The sequence below is a fragment of the Nyctereutes procyonoides genome, unplaced genomic scaffold (genome assembly GCF_905146905.1).
Source record: "Nyctereutes procyonoides isolate TBG_1078 unplaced genomic scaffold, NYPRO_anot_genome, whole genome shotgun sequence".
Classification (NCBI taxonomy): Eukaryota; Metazoa; Chordata; class Mammalia; order Carnivora; family Canidae; genus Nyctereutes; species Nyctereutes procyonoides.
This window is the reverse complement of record NW_026575020.1, coordinates 1986556-2005501: the sequence shown is the minus strand read 5'-3', so window position 1 is coordinate 2005501 and position 18946 is coordinate 1986556. Positions and strand designations below refer to the sequence as shown.

At 43.2% G+C, this 18946-nt stretch overlaps 1 protein-coding gene across 1 annotated transcript; it reads left to right on the top strand.

Moving 5' to 3' along the window:
• The first annotated feature begins 3850 nt into the window (after positions 1-3850).
• On the top strand, positions 3851-17983 carry G6PC1 (glucose-6-phosphatase catalytic subunit 1). The gene is made up of 5 exons (XM_055300363.1): positions 3851-4166; positions 6441-6550; positions 8916-9021; positions 9642-9757; positions 12591-17983. Exons 1-5 carry the CDS (start codon positions 3937-3939, stop codon positions 13100-13102), a joined length of 1074 nt encoding a protein of 357 aa, XP_055156338.1. The 5' UTR covers positions 3851-3936; the 3' UTR covers positions 13103-17983.
• Positions 17984-18946: the final 963 nt, after the last annotated feature.

Below are 18946 nucleotides of genomic sequence, written 5' to 3'. Positions count from 1 at the left end.
TTCCATCGTCATTGCTTCCCAGATTCAGCTGGTCATTTTCCCAGAGGGCGTTTAAGTCTTGAGTCATCTCTACTGAGGACAAAATAATAAGAATTCATTTATATTTGTACACATGGATTCAGCTTTAATTTAAGGATCCTCCAGTTGACGTAGCTGTTAAACGCCTGGCCTCTCTGCCCCACTTATATTGTCGAGGTCCCTGAGAACACAGGGCTTTAACTTTGAATCCTCAGAGAGCCAGGTGAGGTGCTTGGCTCAGGCAATGTTTGTTGAATTAAACTAAAGAACTTCTTGAAAAGAAAGATGACAGGAGTTAGGGGAAATGATGGAGCCCTGCCTCTACAAGACAGGTCTCTAGGTGAGTGGATCCTCACCCAAATCTCTAGCAACTCACATACTCTGTCCACAGTATTCACCTCAAGTATCCTCAAATCTTTTGAGATCTGAGAACTCTACAATTTCTCTTCAGTCAGCTTTCTACCAGCCTCAGGTATCTTTAGGGCCTCATTCTTTCTGCACATGATAAAAATTTACTGGAGGTGGCAGAAAGGAGCTGGAAAGTGGAAGGTAAGAACTAGCAAATGGTCTCATGATGTACACAATTGCTCTGACCAAGAGGGTCCCCCTTCCTGGAGGGCAACCTGCCAGAAGGCTGCCAGTATGCCCAGAATGGGTTATCAACTCCATCATGACTCGTTATCAGCACAAGCATTCTCTCTGTGGTTCTTCCAGAAGATAGGGCTCTCGACTGGCTCCCCATCTGTTGAGCACATGATAGAACCCTACCCGACTCAGAGGCTCTGGCTCCTAGCAGCCCCATGGAGATCCAGACAGTGGCCTTTGAATACTTTGTCAGGGGATATGCCCAATTCACCCTTGACTCACCTCAGACCATAAAAACTCCAGTCCCCAGAGATCACCCCAATAGTTACTCAATACTTTCGAGGAAAGCTTATCTGAGTAGAAGGAAGGGACCATCTTTTCTGATGGGGTTTACTGCCTGAGGCCTTGCAGTCCTGACAATGCAGAACACCCCCCTCCACAACCCTGCTAAGTATGTGCCTCACCTGCAGCACCCTCACAGCCTCCGCCACCTCCATTACCTGCTCTCTAGGCTAGAGGTACCCGTATAGGGTTGCTTGGACCAGCAGAGCCAATGTGGTCAAGGGCAGTTGGAGTCTGTTTGAGCTGGGTGGGAGCCCAGGGGAGGTGGGGTGAGACTCCAGATCATACCTCCTGGATGACGTTGTAATCATTTCCAGCATGGAATGTTGTCAACCTTTGCTACCTGCTCGTTAGTTCTGAGTTTCTTTTCTTTGTCCCCGATCCACCCCTTACAAGGCAATATGGACTTAACCCATGGGAAATCCAAGCAGGTTTTATTTTTTTTAATTTTTATTTATTTATGATAGTCACACAGAGAGAGAGAGAGGCAGAGACATAGGCAGAGGGAGAAGCAGGCTCCATGCACCGGGAGCCTGACGTGGGATTCGATCCTGGGTCTCCAGGATTGCGCCCTGGGCCAAAGGCAGGCGCTAAACCGCTGCGCTACCCAGGGATCCCTCCAAGCAGGCTTTAAAAAAAAATTTTATTCCCACTAGCTCTAATCTTTGAAAATGTCAATCCATTACCTGAGTCAGCCCCCTGCTCCCTTCAGAGCTCTAGGTGACCCAAGTGTGTGAGGCTTGTCTCTGCACTGACACAGGACGATTTTTGCTCATTGTTTCTCATAACTTGGTATGTTACTTTTATTTATTCCTTGTCTATATCTGTGCCTATAATTAAATTGTATTGACTTCCTGGTGAATATATATATAATATATATATGTATATTTCCAAGTACAAATGAAAGAAAGCTCAAAATATAGAAGCTCCTCAGGGAGATGCAAATTAAAGCCATAATAAAATACTACCTTACAGTGGTGTCTGTCTGGCCCAGTTAAAGGAGTGTGTGAACCTTGATCTCAGAGTCGTGAGTTCAAGCCCAACATTGGGTGTAGAGATTACTTAATAAATAAATATTTTTAAAAATATACATCCCAGGATGCCTGGGATCCCGGGATGTATATATATATATCACCTTACAGCTGTCAGAATGGCTAAAGTCAAAAAGACAAGAAATAACAAATGTTGGCGAGCATGTGGTGAAGAAGGAACTCTCAAGCACTGTTGGTGAGAATGTAAATTAGTGCAGCCACCGTGGAAAACATTATGAAGCTTCCTCAAAAATTTAAAAATAGAAACACCATACCACCCAGTAATTCCACTACTGGACATTTGCCCAAATGAAACAAAAACAGTAGTTCAAAAAGATATATTCATTCCTGTGTTTATTGCAGCATTATTTACAATAGCTAAGATATGGAAGCAAACCAACTATCTAACGATAGATAAATGAATAAGAAGATATACACACACACAGACACATAGAGGAATATTACTCAGCCACAAAGAAGGATGAGATCTTGTCATTTGTCACAACACAGATGGACCTACAGGGTACTATGCTAAGTGATATAAGACAGAGAAAGACAAATACCATATGGTTTCACTTATATGTAGGGTCTAAAAAGCAAAACAAATGAGTAAACAAACACAAAAAGCAGACTCAATACTTTAGAGAACAAATTAATACTTGCCCAAGAGGAGGAGCAGTGAGAGGATGGGGAAAATGGGTGAAGGGGAACGGGAGATACAGGCTTCCAGACTTCATGGAATGAGTAAGTCACTGGAATGAAAGGTACAGCACAGGGAATATAGTCAATGGTATTGTAACAGTGTTGTACAGTGACAGGTGGTAGCTATACTGTGGTGAACAAAGCATAATGCACGGAGATGTTGAATAACTATGTTGTACACCTGAAACTAATGTTAGATTAGTTTCATTATGTAACATCAGTTTCAGCTACATTCTAATACACTTTAAAATAATACAGTAGTCCTTTCCAGAGTCCCCAGTCACCAATTTGCTAGAGTTTTTATTTAGAACCACATATTCATTACATTGTTTTTGCATGAAAACACATTCATTCTACTGCTTAAACTTATGTGTTAAAACCCCAAAGGTCCTAACTTGGAGGACATTGCATGAATTAATCAGTGCATTCAAAGATGATTACTTCCTGGCCCTAAGATATAAAGAATCAACACTAGGAAGAAGGTTTGATCTCCCAAACCAGAGGCACTTCACAGACACTATGCAGTTAAGAATAGACCAGCAAGGTGATGGTTCCCAGTACAATAGAACTTAGCGAATAAATTTTTTTGACATTTTATTTATGAGAGACACACAGAGAGAGGCAGAGACACAGGTAGAAGGAGAAGCAGGCTCCCTGAAGGGAACCCGATGCAGGACTCAATCCCAGGACCCCGAGATCACAACCTGAGCCAAAGGTAGATGCTCATCCACTGAGCCATGCAGGTGCCCCGAACTTAGCATATTTTAAAAGTAATATGTTTAAAACATGCTCACTAGGGTACCAAGACTTTTCTTTGTCTTCAAATAAGTGCTCTTGCAGACAGAAAATCAGGATCTTTGCAAGAACCATGGCAGATTTAGACTCTGTCCTGTGTCTCCGGCCCAGTTTCGGAGCCAGGAGGGCAGCCCTTGCACTATCAAGTACCATGCCAAAGTTAATCATTGGCCCTGCCAAGTACATGGCAGATCAGGCTGTTTTTGTGTGCCTGTTTTTCTATTTTACGTAAATCACCCTGAACATGTTTGCATCAACCTCCTGGTGATGTACCTTTGATCAATAGATTTTAGACAAAAGTGGTTTTTGAGTCCAAAGATCAGGGCTGGGTTGACCTGCAGACTGGATACAGAGTGTATAAAAACAGGGGCAAGGCGCAGGCTGATAGCAGAGCAATCACCACCAAGTCTGTAATAGCTGCAAAGGCTCAGCTGTAGGCTGCCTGAGGAGCCAGGGAGTAAGGATGGAGAAAGGAATGGATGTGCTCCATGACTTTGGAATCCAGTCAACGCACTACCTCCAGGTGAATTACCAGGACTCTCAGGATTGGTTCATCTTGGTGTCCGTGATTGCAGACCTCAGGAATGCCTTCTATGTCCTCTTTCCCATCTGGTTCCATCTGCGTGAAGCTGTGGGCATCAAACTTCTCTGGGTAGCTGTGATTGGAGACTGGCTCAACCTCGTCTTTAAGTGGTGAGTAAGAGCCAGACAGAGAGGAGATCGGCAAGGGAAGAGGCTGGTATTCTCTCTGGAAATGTCTGTCCATCGGAAATTGCCTTCTCCGTGCTAGTCGGGAAGCCACAGGTTACTCCCCTCCTGACTCTGGATCATCTACCTAAAGAGGGAAGACAGCGAAAATCTTGTTGATGAATTGAAGATACAGGCAAGGCTATTTCATATGGATGGAAGGCCAGCCGGACTTAGTGAAAAGTCTAAAGTATATAGGCTATAAGCAAAAAGCACAGTTGTATTACTTTGAAGCAGAATAGGTAACATAAAGATAGGTGTATGAAAGATGATGTATGAAAACAAGAAGCAAGTATATAATTTAAAAACCCACTGCATGGAGAAAGGAGAAGTAACCCAGAGAACTGGGCTCTAACCCTTGTTTGGCCACCTACCAGCTGTATGTCCTGGGAAAGTCAAAGCAACTCTCTGAGTTTCTGTCTTACAATCTGTAAACTTAAATTATCCTTGGGAGCTCAATAATAATTCTAGTTAACATTTATTGAACATTTAGTAGGTACTAGGCCATGTGCCAAGTGCTTTTCTGTGAGGTAGTTACTACTGTATTATAGATGAAGAGACAGAGCCATTAAGATAAGGGACCAGAACTAGATCCACATGGTGGTCAAAGGCAGAGGCAGCATTTTAAGGCCAGACAGGCTAGTTTCAGAGGCAAAGCTCTTAAGGATTATGCTGTATTCATTGCTGACAAATTGACTTCTTCAGGGAGCAGGAGGAAGCCAAATTTTAATGTTTGTCAATGTCTCTGGTGTATATATTCCTATTGGGGCCACTTTTTGATGGGTCAAGCTTGCAAAAATCCTGAATATTTTACAATTGTCAGCCAATACCATATGATTCTAGCTCATTAGTGGCTTGGCCTCTATTTCCTCATCTAGAAAATAAAGAGCTTGGGCCAGCTAAAACCTTTACCATCCCTAAACTATCTATGTCTACTGTCAAGTGATTCTGAAGACCCTTCTAGCTCTAATATTCTTTGGCCATAAACAATAACATCCTTTAGTGTCCAAAAGAAAAAAAAATTGTCTTGGGTTGAGAGGCTCAAGGCATATCAATGTGGTTCTGAAACCTCTATTGAAAAATCTACTAAGTTTCGTCTGTAATGTCCCCTATTCAACAGCATGACCCTAAAAATTAAACAGATAAAGTGTTATTTTAAACATCTGATCTCAGTTGAAGAACCATGGACTTTCTCTGAGTTGGCGCAGGTCAGAGTTAGTGGCTGTCTGATTTCGGTGAAAAATCACTATTCCACCCCTGGAGGGGCTGACCCTTGACACCTGTTTCCACAACAAAAACGTATCTAGTACTTTTAAAGGGAAGTCTGAGTTACCCTGCTCCAAGGCAGAGAGGATACAAAGTGAGTGCCAGAAGCTATCTATGTCCCTGCACAGAGCAATTCCTGCAGCAAAGAGGCCATATCTCCTGATGGTGCTTGTCCCTGGGGCTAGGGCATATTCTCTGATGTCAGAAGATACCCAAGACTCTTTGAGACCTGAAGAAAGAGTATAGGGACCTGGCAGGATTTACAAGTCCAAGTTGCAAACTGTAGTTCTGTATGCGTCCTTCCAGGACAAATTCTTACTGAGGTTTTAAAAAAAAGTCACATAGCTTCCATTGATATGTATTTTTTTTAAGATTTTATTTATTTATTCATTAGAGACCCACAGAGAGAAGCAGAGACAGAGGCAGAGGGAGAAGCAGGCTTCTCGTAGGGAGCCCGATGTGGGACTCCATTCCAGGACCCCGGGATCATGTCCCGAGCTGAAGGCAGATGCTCAACCGCTGAGCCACTCAGGTGTCCCCATTAATATGGATTTTTAGGATCTTGGGTTTATTTCTGTTTCAATAAATAATACATCAAAATGGTTCAGAATTCAGAAGTTATATAAAGGATGTACCAGAAAAAGTCTCCCTCCCTTACTGCTCTCCAGCCATCCAGTTCCTCTTCTTGGAGGCAGCCAAAGCTAACAGTTTTCTGTTTAGGATCACAAGAATCTTCTCCTCAAATGACTCTGTCTCAGAAGTGTGGGCTTCAGACAAAACGGTTCTTTCAGGGAAGGTGGATGGGGGAACAGGGTAACTGGGTGATGGGCATTAAGGAGGGCATGTGATGTGATGAACACTGAGTGTTATACTATATATTGGCAAATGGAATTTAAATAATTTTTTAAAGGGGTTTTTTCAGTAACTCCAGATACTGGTTCTGCTTTTTTACAGGATTCTGTTTGGACAGCGTCCATACTGGTGGGTCATGGACACCGACTACTATAGCAACACCTCTGTGCCACTGATAAAGCAATTTCCAGTTACCTGTGAAACTGGACCAGGTGAGAGTCCCAGCCCCTGAGACAGAAGCTGGGTGGACCTGGTTCACTGTAGCTACCTATCAGCATTCATTGTAGACAAAGCTGTCTTTGAGGGGACATGAGAAGAGCCACTCCTTCAAGCTTTAATCATGGTCTTCAATTGGGTACAACTCTTTTTTTTGTTAAGATTTTATTTATTTACTCATGAGAGACACACAGAGAGAGGCAGAGACATAGGCAGAGGGAGAAGCAGGCTCCATGCAGGAAGCCCGACGTGGGACTCGATCCTGGGTCTCCAGGATCACACCCTCAGACCCAGAATCACAACCTGAGCCAAAGGCAGATGCTCAACCGCTAAGCCACCCAGGTGTCCTGGGTACAACTCCATTTAATTTAATTCAAGAAGGTCTCCCTGAATAACACGTTATTGCTACTTTAGAAATCTGCCAATATTTCCAGAACCTAAATTGCTAATCCAGAGAGACAAGGGTACTGTTCTGGGCAAAGGACCTAAGAGAGTAACTGTATTATGGCCCTTTGTCCAGGGAGAGAAAGCAGTAGAAGCCTAAGCCCTTGGCTATCCTTCCCTGAGGCCTGGACAAGTAGCTGTGCAATCAAATGATAGATTTCCCTTCTTAGTAGACACTGGAATATCCAACCCCTTCACTCACCCTTCAGTCTCATGCTGGCATCCCTTCCTCAGGGACCCTAACCTTGACTCCCAAACTAGGGCATGGCCCTTAGCTATTTGTTCTCACAAACAATTTGTTCACTTTAGAGGATATTTGTTCATTCAGATGTTATTTTAAAAAAAAAATTTTTTTTTATTTATTTATGATAGGCACACAGTAAGAGAGAGAGAGGCAGAGACACAGGCAAAGGGGAGAAGCAGGCTCCATGCACCGGGAGCCCGACGTGGGATTCGATCCCGGGTCTCCAGGATCACGCCCTGGGCCAAAGGCAGGCGCCAAACCGCTGCGCCACCCAGGGATCCCTCATTCAGATGTTATTTATTGGGCACCTACTCTGTGCCAGACACTGTTCTAGGTACTTGGAGTACCTTAGTGAATAAAACAGACAAAGATTCCTGCCCTTGTGCAGCTGAAATTTGAATGGTGTGTGTATGCACATGCACATACAATATACAAAATCATAATACACAAGTAAAATATATAGGATATTAGAAGACATTAATGAAGATGAAGAAGAGTAAGAAGAATAGAAAGAGGAGAGGAGGGGGAAGGAACAGAGTAGGAGGAGGAAGGGGAGGGGGAGGAGGAAGAAGAAGAAGAGGAGAAAAGGAAAGGCAAGGATTTATCTATAAAATTCCCTGGAAAGCAGATTTAGATTAGATTAGCACACAGGAACTCATACTCCACATGCATTGCTCCTGTCTGCAACAGGAGCATGCAGGAGCAACGCATGTGGAAGGAAGGAACAGTAGCCAACTGGGCAGGAGAAGTCTAACTCAGATTTGATCTCAGCCAAACCTACAGGGGAGTTCTGAAACTGGGGATGGCCTTTCAGAGTTTGCCCTGAATCAAGTCAGGAGAATCAGGCCCTTATGCCCCAATATAGAGCGGTGATTGGGTGTAGGCTGCCCCTGGGGAGATGGCAACCCTGATCAAAATGGCTCTGTTTAGTCCAGGGCAATGCTCAGAGAGGGATGAGAGCTGAGGGCCATCCATGACCACATTCTCAACAGCTGGAAAAATAAGTTCTTCAGTCTAGAAGGGAATCTGGGTGGCATATCTCAAGACCTTCTATCTTTCAGGATAGAATGATCAGGAAGTATTGGTTGAAGTATTAAGTAAGATGGTCAGGGTATGACTCCCTGAGAAGGAGAGGTTTGAGCAAAAACTTGAAGGAGCCAAGGAAGTTAGCAAGTAAATTTCTGGTAGAAAATATTTCTGGCCAGAAAGATCAATAGCACAAAGACTCTGAGGTGGAAGTATGTTTAAAGGAGAGGAATGAGGCCAGTAAGACTGGAACAGAGTGAGTAGCAAGAGTGGAGGAAGTGATGGAGGCCAGATTGATTTGCAGTTACACACTCAGTATCCTGATTCTTGGTGTAGTTTCTAGACTGTATTTCACTATAAGAGCTGGGGCCTTCTCTGGTTTTACTTGCCACTGTACACACACACACACACACACTCCAGAGCCTATTACAGTTCTGGTCAGGTGGTAGGAGCCCAATAGATATTTGTTTAATAAATGACTAAATGGATAAATAGATGGATGGCAGGATGGGTGGATGAAAGGATGGAAAGATGGGTGGTAGATGGACAGACGGATGGATGGATGGATACAGGACAACCCCTAGAAGTGTCCCAGATGGAGACTTTTCACCTTTAGTTCATCCATTAATCTCTTCCTCACCCTTTAGGGAGTCCCTCTGGTCATGCCATGGGTACAGCAGGTGTATACTACGTGATGGTCACATCCACCCTTTCTATCTTTCGGGGGAGAAAAAGGCCAACCTACAGATTTCGGTAAGAATCAGCACTGGGGTGTGGGCGGTGGAGGGCAGGAGGTGACTTTCTCTGCGCCTGACACACCACTTGCACTTCCTCACATTCCCCACAGCTAGCCCACCCCCTCTTGGGTTGGTACTGAGCAGAGTTGTGGCATTTCTGCTGAGGGCAAACGTTAGAGTCACAGAATGTCAGGGCTGGAAGGGACCTATGAGAGCAACCCCTCACTTTACAGATAAGGAAACAAGGCCTAACACGGGAAAGGAACTTTCCATGATCAGACAATGTAGTACTGGCAGGGTTTCAATAAAATCCCATTTCTAGACCAACCAAAGAATCGCCTTGTCCAGGTTACAAAAAAAGAAACATAAGATGTTCCTACTACAGAGAATTTCTGTGCATGCAGCCACTGTGCCAATCCTTAAAATTATACACATATAAAATCAGGAGGTTAACCTTCACATGTGCAAGGATTCACCAAGTGACACGGTCATCTCTGAACTTTTGTGTATGGGCTTCAGTTTACAAAAATGCCACTGACTGCACCTAAGTTTGTCAGACTCAAGCATTTCCGCCAGGGCTGTTCTTGCTAAAGGATGTGTGTCTGGGTTCTGTTATGACTGCCTCTTCTGTTGCAGGTGCTTGAATATCCTTCTGTGGTTGGGATTCTGGGCCGTGCAGCTGAACGTCTGTCTGTCCCGAATCTACCTTGCTGCTCATTTCCCCCATCAGGTTGTTGCTGGAGTCCTGTCAGGTATCAGCTGCTCTGGCTCTCTCCCTTCCTCCTCTCCTATCCCATGTCTCCCTAACTGGGACGAAAATCCCAGCATTCCAGTCATGTTCTGGGTGTAATCGATGCTGTTAGCTCTTCAGAGGGTTGAAAGTTAAAGGTGGGTGAAACTATTCATTTCTACAGGAGTCCCCACATCGACACAAATATGTTTCGGAAAAGTTGCAATACATCAAGTTAACTTACCCAATTGAATTATCTTGAAATTTCCTTACTTTCATATTCCTTATTTCTTATTGGTCTTCAGTTGGAAATCACCCCTAGCTAAGGCTGTTTTTTTTTTTAAGATTTATTTATTTATTTATTTAGTTATTTATTTATTTATTTATTGTGGGTGGAGGAGCAGATGGAGAGGGAAAATGAATCTGACTCCACGCTGAGTGTGAAGCCAGATATCGGGCTCAATCTCAGGACCCGGACATCATGACCTGAGCTGAAATCAGGAGTTGAATGCTTAACTGACTGAGCCACCTAGGCACCACAGCCCTTAGTTTAGTTTTAAGGGAATCTACCAAATTTGACAAATTAACAGTGTCCTAGAAAAACTCTTTACTTGGGTAAAGAGGGTAAAATTAATTTGGGTAAAATTAATTTGCAGACTTACAGTTCGTCTTTCTTATAGGTTCAGAATTTTGTTTTGTTTTGTTTTGTTTAATATTTTATTTGTTTATTTGAGAGACAGTATGAGCATGGGGAAGAGGTAGAGGGAGAAGGAGAAGCAGACTCCCTTCTGGGCAGGGAGCTGACATGGGATTCAATCCCAGGATCCTGAGATCCTGACCTGAGTCAAAGGCAGACGCTCAACAGACTGAGCCACCCAGGTGCCCCTAGGTTCAGAATTTTGAATAAGTTGATACCTAAACAATGCAGGGGTTAGGAGCATTGACCCCTACTCCATGCACTCGAAAATCCACATATAACTTTGATTTCCCCAAAACTTAACTACTTACAGCCCATTGTTGACTGGAAGCCTTACTGATGATAATAATAGTCAATTAACACACGTTTTGTATATGTATTATATCCTGTGTTCTTACAATAAAGCAAGTAAGAGAAAAGAAAATGTTATTAAGGGACGCCTGGGTGGCTCAGCAGTTAAGCGGCTGCCTTCCGGCTCAGGGCATGATGTTGGAGTCCTGGGGATCGAGTCCCACATCAGGCTCTCTGCATGGAGCCTGCTTCTCCCTCTGCCTATGCCTCTATTTCTCTCTCTCTCTCTGTCTCTCATGAATAAATAAATAAAATCTTAAAAAAAAAGAAAATGTTATTAAGAAAATCAGCAGGGGTGTACCACCTGGGTGGCTCAATTGGTTAAGCATCTGCTTCAGTTCAGGGCATGATCTCAGGGTCCTGGGATCAAGCCCTGCATCAGGCTCCCTGGTCTGCAAAGCGTCTGCCCTTCCCTTTCCCTCTGCCCCACTGCTTGTGCTCTCTCTCACTCTTCTGTCTCCCTTTCTCTCTCTTATAAATAAATAAATAAATAAATAAATAAATAAATAAATAATCTTTTTTAAAAAATCAGCAGGAACAGGAGTACCTTGGTGGTTCAGTCTGTTGGGCAGCTGCCTTCAGTTCAGGTCATGATCTTGGGGTCCCAGGGTCAAGCCACATGTGGGGCTCCCTGCTCAGTGGGGAGTCTGCTTCTCCCTGTGCTCTCCCCCCTTCTCATGCTGGCTCGCACTCTCTGTCTCTCAAATAAATAAATAAAATTTTTTAAAAAAGATTTTATTTATTTATTCATGATAGATAGAGAGAGAGAGAGGCAGAGACACAGGCAGAAGGGAGAAGCAGGCTCCATGTCGGGAGCCTGACGGGGGACTCAATCCCGGGACTCCAGGATCGCGCCCTGGGCCAAAGGCAGGCGCCAAACCACTGAGACACCCAGGGATCCCCCAAATAAAATCCTTTTTAAAAAAAGATCAGCAGGATGAGAAATACATTTACAATGCTCTAGTATATTTATCAAAAAATCTGCATATAAGTGGACCCTCCTACTTCAAATCCATGTTGTTCAAAGGTCAACTATACTTGTATTTTCTTAGATCCCATTTAGAAGGGGAGGAAAAGATTTAGGTTAAGTATAAGAAACTTTACTTTGTGGGAGGTACTGGAATATAAGATCTTAGGGAACTTGTAGAATTCTCCCCCTAGAGATGGGTAAGAGCAGAACATGGCAGCATTACAAGAAGTGTGTTGAATACAAGGGAGGTAATGGTTTCATGACTACCACAAAATAATGCAGCATTTACCACTGGGTGCCATGTTTGAGGAAGAACCCAGAAGCCATGTTACATGAAAGACCTGAGAATGTTTAGGTTAGAGATGAGACTGTCTTCAGATGTGTTTTATAAAAAGGCTGTAGCTTTACAGCTTAACTCCTACAGAAATAACGAAGATCAACAGATGGCATTAGAGGGGGACACATTTCAGCTTAGCACAAGGAAGAATTTTTTATAATCAAATCCATTCGAACATGAAATGGGCTGCCCAAGTGGGAGTGAGCTCTCTACCTCTGCAAGTATTCAAGTAGAAACATGAGGACCCCCGACAGGAAACATGCATGCAATGGGAGAATGTATGTGACATGACTCTTCCATCTGAAAGAGTGTATGACTAAGGACAGATTGGGGTCACATAGGAGAATAAACCAGGTGACTCTCTAATCTAGCATCTGTGATTTAATGCCACAATGGCAGGATGGACCATATGTCACCTATTGCTCCAAACACTCCCCACCTCTGCGGCTGAAGGTCCAGAGTCTTCCCTATTTCTCACAGTCATTCTTTCTTCCACGCAGGCATTGCTGTTGCTGAAACTTTCCGCCACATCCAGAGCATCTACAATGCCAGCCTCAAGAAATATTTTCTCATTACTTTCTTCCTGTTCAGTTTTGCCATTGGATTTTACCTGCTGCTCAAGGGGCTGGGTGTGGACCTCCTGTGGACACTGGAAAAAGCCAGGAGATGGTGTGAGCGGCCGGAATGGGTTCACATTGACACCACACCCTTTGCCAGCCTTCTCAAGAACGTGGGGACCCTCTTTGGCCTGGGGGTGGCTCTCAACTCCAGCATGTACAGGGAAAGCTGCAAGGGCAAGCTTAGCAAGTGGTTCCCATTCCGCCTCAGCTGCATTGTGGTCTCTCTCATCCTCCTGCACCTCTTCGACTCTTTGAAACCCCCATCCCAAACTGAGCTGATCTTCTACACCTTGTCCTTCTGCAAGAGTGCAGCAGTGCCCCTGGCATCTGTCAGCCTCATCCCCTACTGCCTTGCCCGGGTCCTCGACCAGCCGGACAAGAAGTCTTTGTAAGGCATGTGGAGTCTTCAGTATTCAAGCCAATGACTGTGCCAACCATCGAGGTGGCTAGGGTCTTGTGCCAGCCCATTTTGAGGCCAGAGGTGCTAGAGTCAGCTCAGGTAACCCCTTCCTCCTTTGCAATTCTAATTGTATTGGGTGGGGTGTTTGTTTTTTTGTTTTTTGTTTTTTGTTTTTTTGTTTTTTGTTTTTGTTTTTGTTTTTTTTTTAAAGCTAGTAAGGCTAGTTGAGAAAGCCTTATCTGTTAGTTGGGGTGTTCTGGATTTTTTTTTTCCCCTGAAGACTTACTTGCTCTTCTTTTAGATACACAAAAGCAAGGCTTCCAGGTAGGGCCAGCTCACAATCCCAGACTGGGGATCTCAGCTCAGGATTTTCTACCTGTCCCCATCCTTACAAGAAAAGGGAAAGGAGCAGTGGATTTGATAGAGAAAGAAGAATGGATTAAGAAACACTTCTTTGTATCCTGCATATCATGCAAATTATGTTACACAAAATCTAAATCACTTTGATTATATTTGAATTTTTAGGTAAGGGACTCTCAATAGTGGGGGACCAACTTAAAGCATAACTAATAGGTAGTTAATGAGGTAATTCTGCTTCTTCTATGTTTCTACTATATATCCATGGTCTTTGCATTTACCAGGATTTCTGAATGGCTGCAATGACCTAGATTTGTGCTGGGTCAGAGCATTCAGATATAGTCAGCTTCTCTATCACACTACATCTTCCTCCTTGTCAGCCTAGCTCTGCTTTCCCTAGAACTTTCCACTGGCTCTACATCCTGCTGGACACAGAGATGCCTAAAGGCAGCTCTAGGGTAGTGCTTTTGTATGGTTTAGTCAAGCTCTGAAATCTTGGGCAAAAAGGTGAGGAGAGGGCAAGGAGGGGAAAGGATTCCTCTCTCCAGAAGGTCACTCCAATGTTACTTTTGATTCCTAGAGGGTAAATATGACTCCTTTCTCTATCCCAAGCCAACCAAGAGTGCTCTTGGAGGAAAAGCCAGCTCTTCCTTGCCTGTTGTCAAGTCTCAGCTGATTTGCAGAATATGTCTTTTAAAAATGTTTAAGCTTATTTATTTGAGAGTCCTTGTTTTTGCTACTAATTATATAGTTCACCATATATTACCATTCACACCAACCATCGTGGTCATAACATCTTTGAAAAGAAAAATATATATGTGCAGTATTTTATTAAAACAACATTTTATTTAAGAATGAAGTCTTGCTGATTACTGTATTTTAGATGCAATGCGATCTGAAGGTTCTAATTCTGGCCCAGCTAAATTTCTAGCTCTTTTTCTATTTCCCTAAACAAATAATTTAGTCTCTGTGTACCTATGTTTTCCCTTTGGAGAAAGAAGTCTTGGGCTGGCCAGGAGTACCAGTGGAGCTGGGGGACCCACAGAGTGTCCACAGGGGCACAAGTAGAGTTGAGTGCATCAACACAGGCACAATATCATTGGCCAAGGTTGAACATTAGTTACCAGACCACAGGTTGGTATGAGTTGCTCTAAGGGATCAAGCTACAACTTAAAGGCAAACAGTCAGGGTTATTACCAAAGTAAGCAATCAGGGAATGTAAGTCATAGCAGCAGAAAAAGACTGGGTAGACTCTGGAATCCAGGAACCCGGCATCAGCAAGGTTTGAGGTTATGGTTAAAGAAAGTCTCAACAGAGCAAGTCATAGCAGCAAGGAATGCTCACGGGAGTTATTGAAGTTTTCTCCCCAAATGATCTATTTTATTCTGGGTGCTGGGCACCACCCCCAAAGGCCTGGACACATCAGCCTAACCCTGCATCTACTGAGGATGAAATCTGCTCACTCACTTCGGAACTTTGGAATGTGTATATTCAGGAAAATTGAGTCTTCCTACTGGATTTGTTTTCTTCAGGGGGCACAAGGCCCCTCAGAGACCTTAATGGTCTTACCAGTGGAGAAGGGACATGATCTTGTTCTTTCTAAACTGAACTCGTTGCTCAGACCTGGCCCCCATCCTTGATGATTTATCAGGGAGCAAGTCCAGGTTCCTTGCAATAGGATTCTGGCAGAAAGTGAATACTGCCCCTGTCCCCAGCAGTTGGTGAGGTTGATAAGGACACATAATAGATAAAATTACCGAGTACTTATGTGCCAGGCTCTGTTCTATGCATTTTATTTGTTTCTACAATTAATTCACTTAATTCTCCCAACATCTCTGTGAGGTGGGGGCTATAGCTTATCCACACATCACATATAAATAAAAACAGAGAGGGTGGGTATCCTGCCCAGGATGGTGAAGTCAGTTTGACACCAAAGCAGTCTGACTCCAGAGTCCACACTCCACCCTGTAGCCCCCTCACACCAATGGGCGCCAATAAGACTGGTGGGTATTTCTGGCTGGCTCAATCAGTGGAGCCTGTGACTCTTGATCTCAGCGTCCTGAGTTCAAGCCCCACATTGGATGCAAAGCTTACTTAAAATTAATAAATATTAAGAAAAAAAAAAAGACCGGCAGCTGTTTCAAACCATTCTTCAGATGCCAGATACAACTTTGAATTCAGCCCAGGAAGAATTTGTTTTCTTGTGGTCAAAGGAATTATAAAACTTAGAATGATCCTCCCAGTGAGCTAGTGTTAGTTTCTAAGTATGAAGATGCCATATTTCAAAGGCAACTTTACAAAATAACTTAGAAGAGGCATAACCATATTAAACTTTAGATTTTTTCTTTCTTTCAAAAAAAGAGTCTAAAAGTCATGCTCAGACTATCTGGTCAGACAGGAAGCAGCTTACTGTTTCTACAATTGAGATAAAACAAAAGGGCAGAAATACCACAAAGAACTTTCAGTATGGATCCATGTACAGAGGCGTAGAAAATGAAGAGAGGGATCCCTGGGTGGCGCAGCGGTTTGGCGCCTGCCTTTGGCCCACGGCACGATCCTGGAGACCCGGGATCGAATCCCACGTCGGGCTCCCGGTGCATGGAGCCTGCTTCTCCCTCTGCCTGTGTCTCTGCCTCTCTCTCTCTCTCTCTCTGTGACTATCATAAATAAATTTAAAAAATTAAAAAAAAAGAAAATGAAGAGACTTACATGAAGATTGCTTAAGTCAGGGAATCCACAAAGACAGGACTGCTACCTTTCCTTGGGATTGCTATCTGTTTCCTCGAGAAACAGACAATGCTAAATAAAGGCTTAGAATCTGTGATGGGAAAAGCTGAGCAGAAAGAGTGTCAGCTCATGATCAATTCGTAGTAGCCAGTAGCCAGTGTGTCAGCACATTCTGATTGCTGACCTGTTGCCCAAATTACAGAGGTGTGTTTGCTTTAGAAATGACTTATGAGTCCTCAGGATGGAAGCAAATGTAAGTGACCTATGACAGTTTTAAACCAAAAGCCATGTCATGTTATAGCACAATTTGATTGTTCTAGCAGTCTATCAGTTTTGAGGTGGTACACTTGGGGATCACACACACACACACACACTATACAATTGTGCTATTGCCCTAGGAAAATAAACCCATTAAGAAAATACAGCTTCGGGATCCCTGGGTGGCTCAGCCGTTTGGCGCTACCTTAGGCCCAGGGTGTGATCCTGGATTCCTGGGATTGAGTCCCACATAGGGCTCCCTCCGTGGAGCCTGTTTCCTCCTCTGCCTGAGTCTCAGCCTCTCTCTCTCTCTCTCTCTCTCTCTGTCTCTTATGAATAAATAAATAAATAAAATCTTTAAAAAAAAAAGAAAATATAGCTTCTGCTGCCAGAGTCTATGAATTACTCACTATCATTTTTAAATTTCCACTCTGATTTCCTCTTCTGGGAACACGCACCACATCGAGTCAGCTGCTACACCACAGATACACTGAGAGGTTTTGTTTTTAACAATATTTATAATAGCTTTTTAAAAAATTTATAACAACTTTCTTGAGATATAATTCACACATCATACAAATCACCCATTTAAAGTGTGCAATTTGGGGCACCTGGGTGGTTCAGTTGATTAAGCATCTGCCTTTGGGCTCAGGTCATGATCCTAGGATACTGGGATTGAGCCCTGAATAGGGCTCCCTGTTTGCTGGGAAGTCTGCTTCTTACTCTCCCAGCCTCTCCCCCTGCTTGTGCTCTCTCTCCTGTTCTCTCTCTCTCATGAATAAATAAAATCTCTTAAAAATAAATAAAGTACACAATTCAGTGGATTTTAGCATATTCAGAGAATTGTACTACCATGACCACAAACCAATTTTAGAACATTTTTGGTTGGGTTCCTGGGTGGCTCAGTCAATTAAGTGTCTGCCTTTGGCTCAGGTCACAATCCCAGGCTCCCTAATCCCGCTCAGCGAGAAGCCTTCCTCTCCCTCTCCCTCTGCCACTCTCCCTTCTTACACTCTCCCTCTGTCAAATAAATAAATAAATAAAATCTTAAAAAAAAAAAAGACATCTTTGGTCACTCTATAGGGAGAAACCCTGTACCCATTAGAAGTCACTTCCACTTTACCCCCACCTCCCAGCCCTAGGCCACCACTGACCTACTTCTTGTTTCATAGATTTGCCTGTGGATATTTCATACCAATGGAATCATACAACATGTGACCTCTTGCAACTGGTTTCTTTCCCTTAGCATTTTTTCAAGGTCGATTGCTGTTGTAACACATAGTAGTACTACATTTCTTTTGATGGCCAAATAACACTCCACTGTATGGATATACTAAATTTTGTTAATGATATTTGGGTCGCTTCCACATTTTGGCTCTTATGAATAATACTGCTATGGGGGCTCCTGGGTGGCTCAGTGGTTGAGCATCTGCCTTTGACTTGTTCTGTCTAAACTGAACTCCTGAGATCCTGGTCATGATCCTGGGGTCCTGGGACCAAGTCCTGCATCAGGATCCCCAAGGGAAGCCTGCTTCTCCCTCTGCCTATGTCTCTGCCTCTCTCTGTGTGTCTCTCATGAATAAATAAACAAAATATTTTTAAAAAATAATACTGCTATGAACATTTGTGTATAAATTTTTGTGAGGATGCATGATTTCATTTCTCTTGGGTAGGTACATTAGACTGGAATTGCATGATCATATGGTAACTCTGTGTTTAACCTTTCACGGAAGTGCCAGACTGTTTTCCCAAAGGTTTAGCAAGGAAAAATTTTAAAATGTTTTTGGTTTTGCCATCTCTTTTGATTTCCTAGAAGCATACCCTGTCTGATAGCTTTGTCCAATTTTTCCCTTTAGAAGAACTTTGCAGCAGGATTGATGAGGGGCTCAGATTTCATATGATGAAGTGTCAGTGGGCTCCTGCTACTTTAATAAAGCAATGGCTTTATTGTTCCAGTGTGCATTCCAAGAGCATTTCATTTGAAGACATGTCTGGATATTTGAAGTTCCAGCCTTAATCAATTGAGCAGTTGTTTGTAACCTGCCAAAATATGCTTACTTGTTTAACACCATTACTTTAGCTGCTGAATTATTAATATTTATTGATTTCATTCCATAGTAATTGCCGAACTAGGACAGATGACTTTAAGGCTGGCATGTGTAAATAAAATAGGACGATGTCATTTGTATCCCAGAGTTTTTCAAGAGCCTCATGTTTTCATGGAAAACATGCTGGCCAAATAGCCTTCAGATGATGTTGTTAAGGAAAGAATTGACTAGAAAAGGTATGAAATGGAAGCCGACAAAAGTCACTTCCATTAGAGAACCAAGAGCCTAATTAATCTGGAAGAGAAACTAGCAATTGTCTAGTCCAGTGATGGGGAACCCAAAACCCAAAATCTAACTTCAGAGTGAAAGATTAAAAAGCTGTCTCTGGGACAAACAGAAAAAGCAGAAACCCATAAATACAGAGAACAAACTGGTGGTTGGCAGAG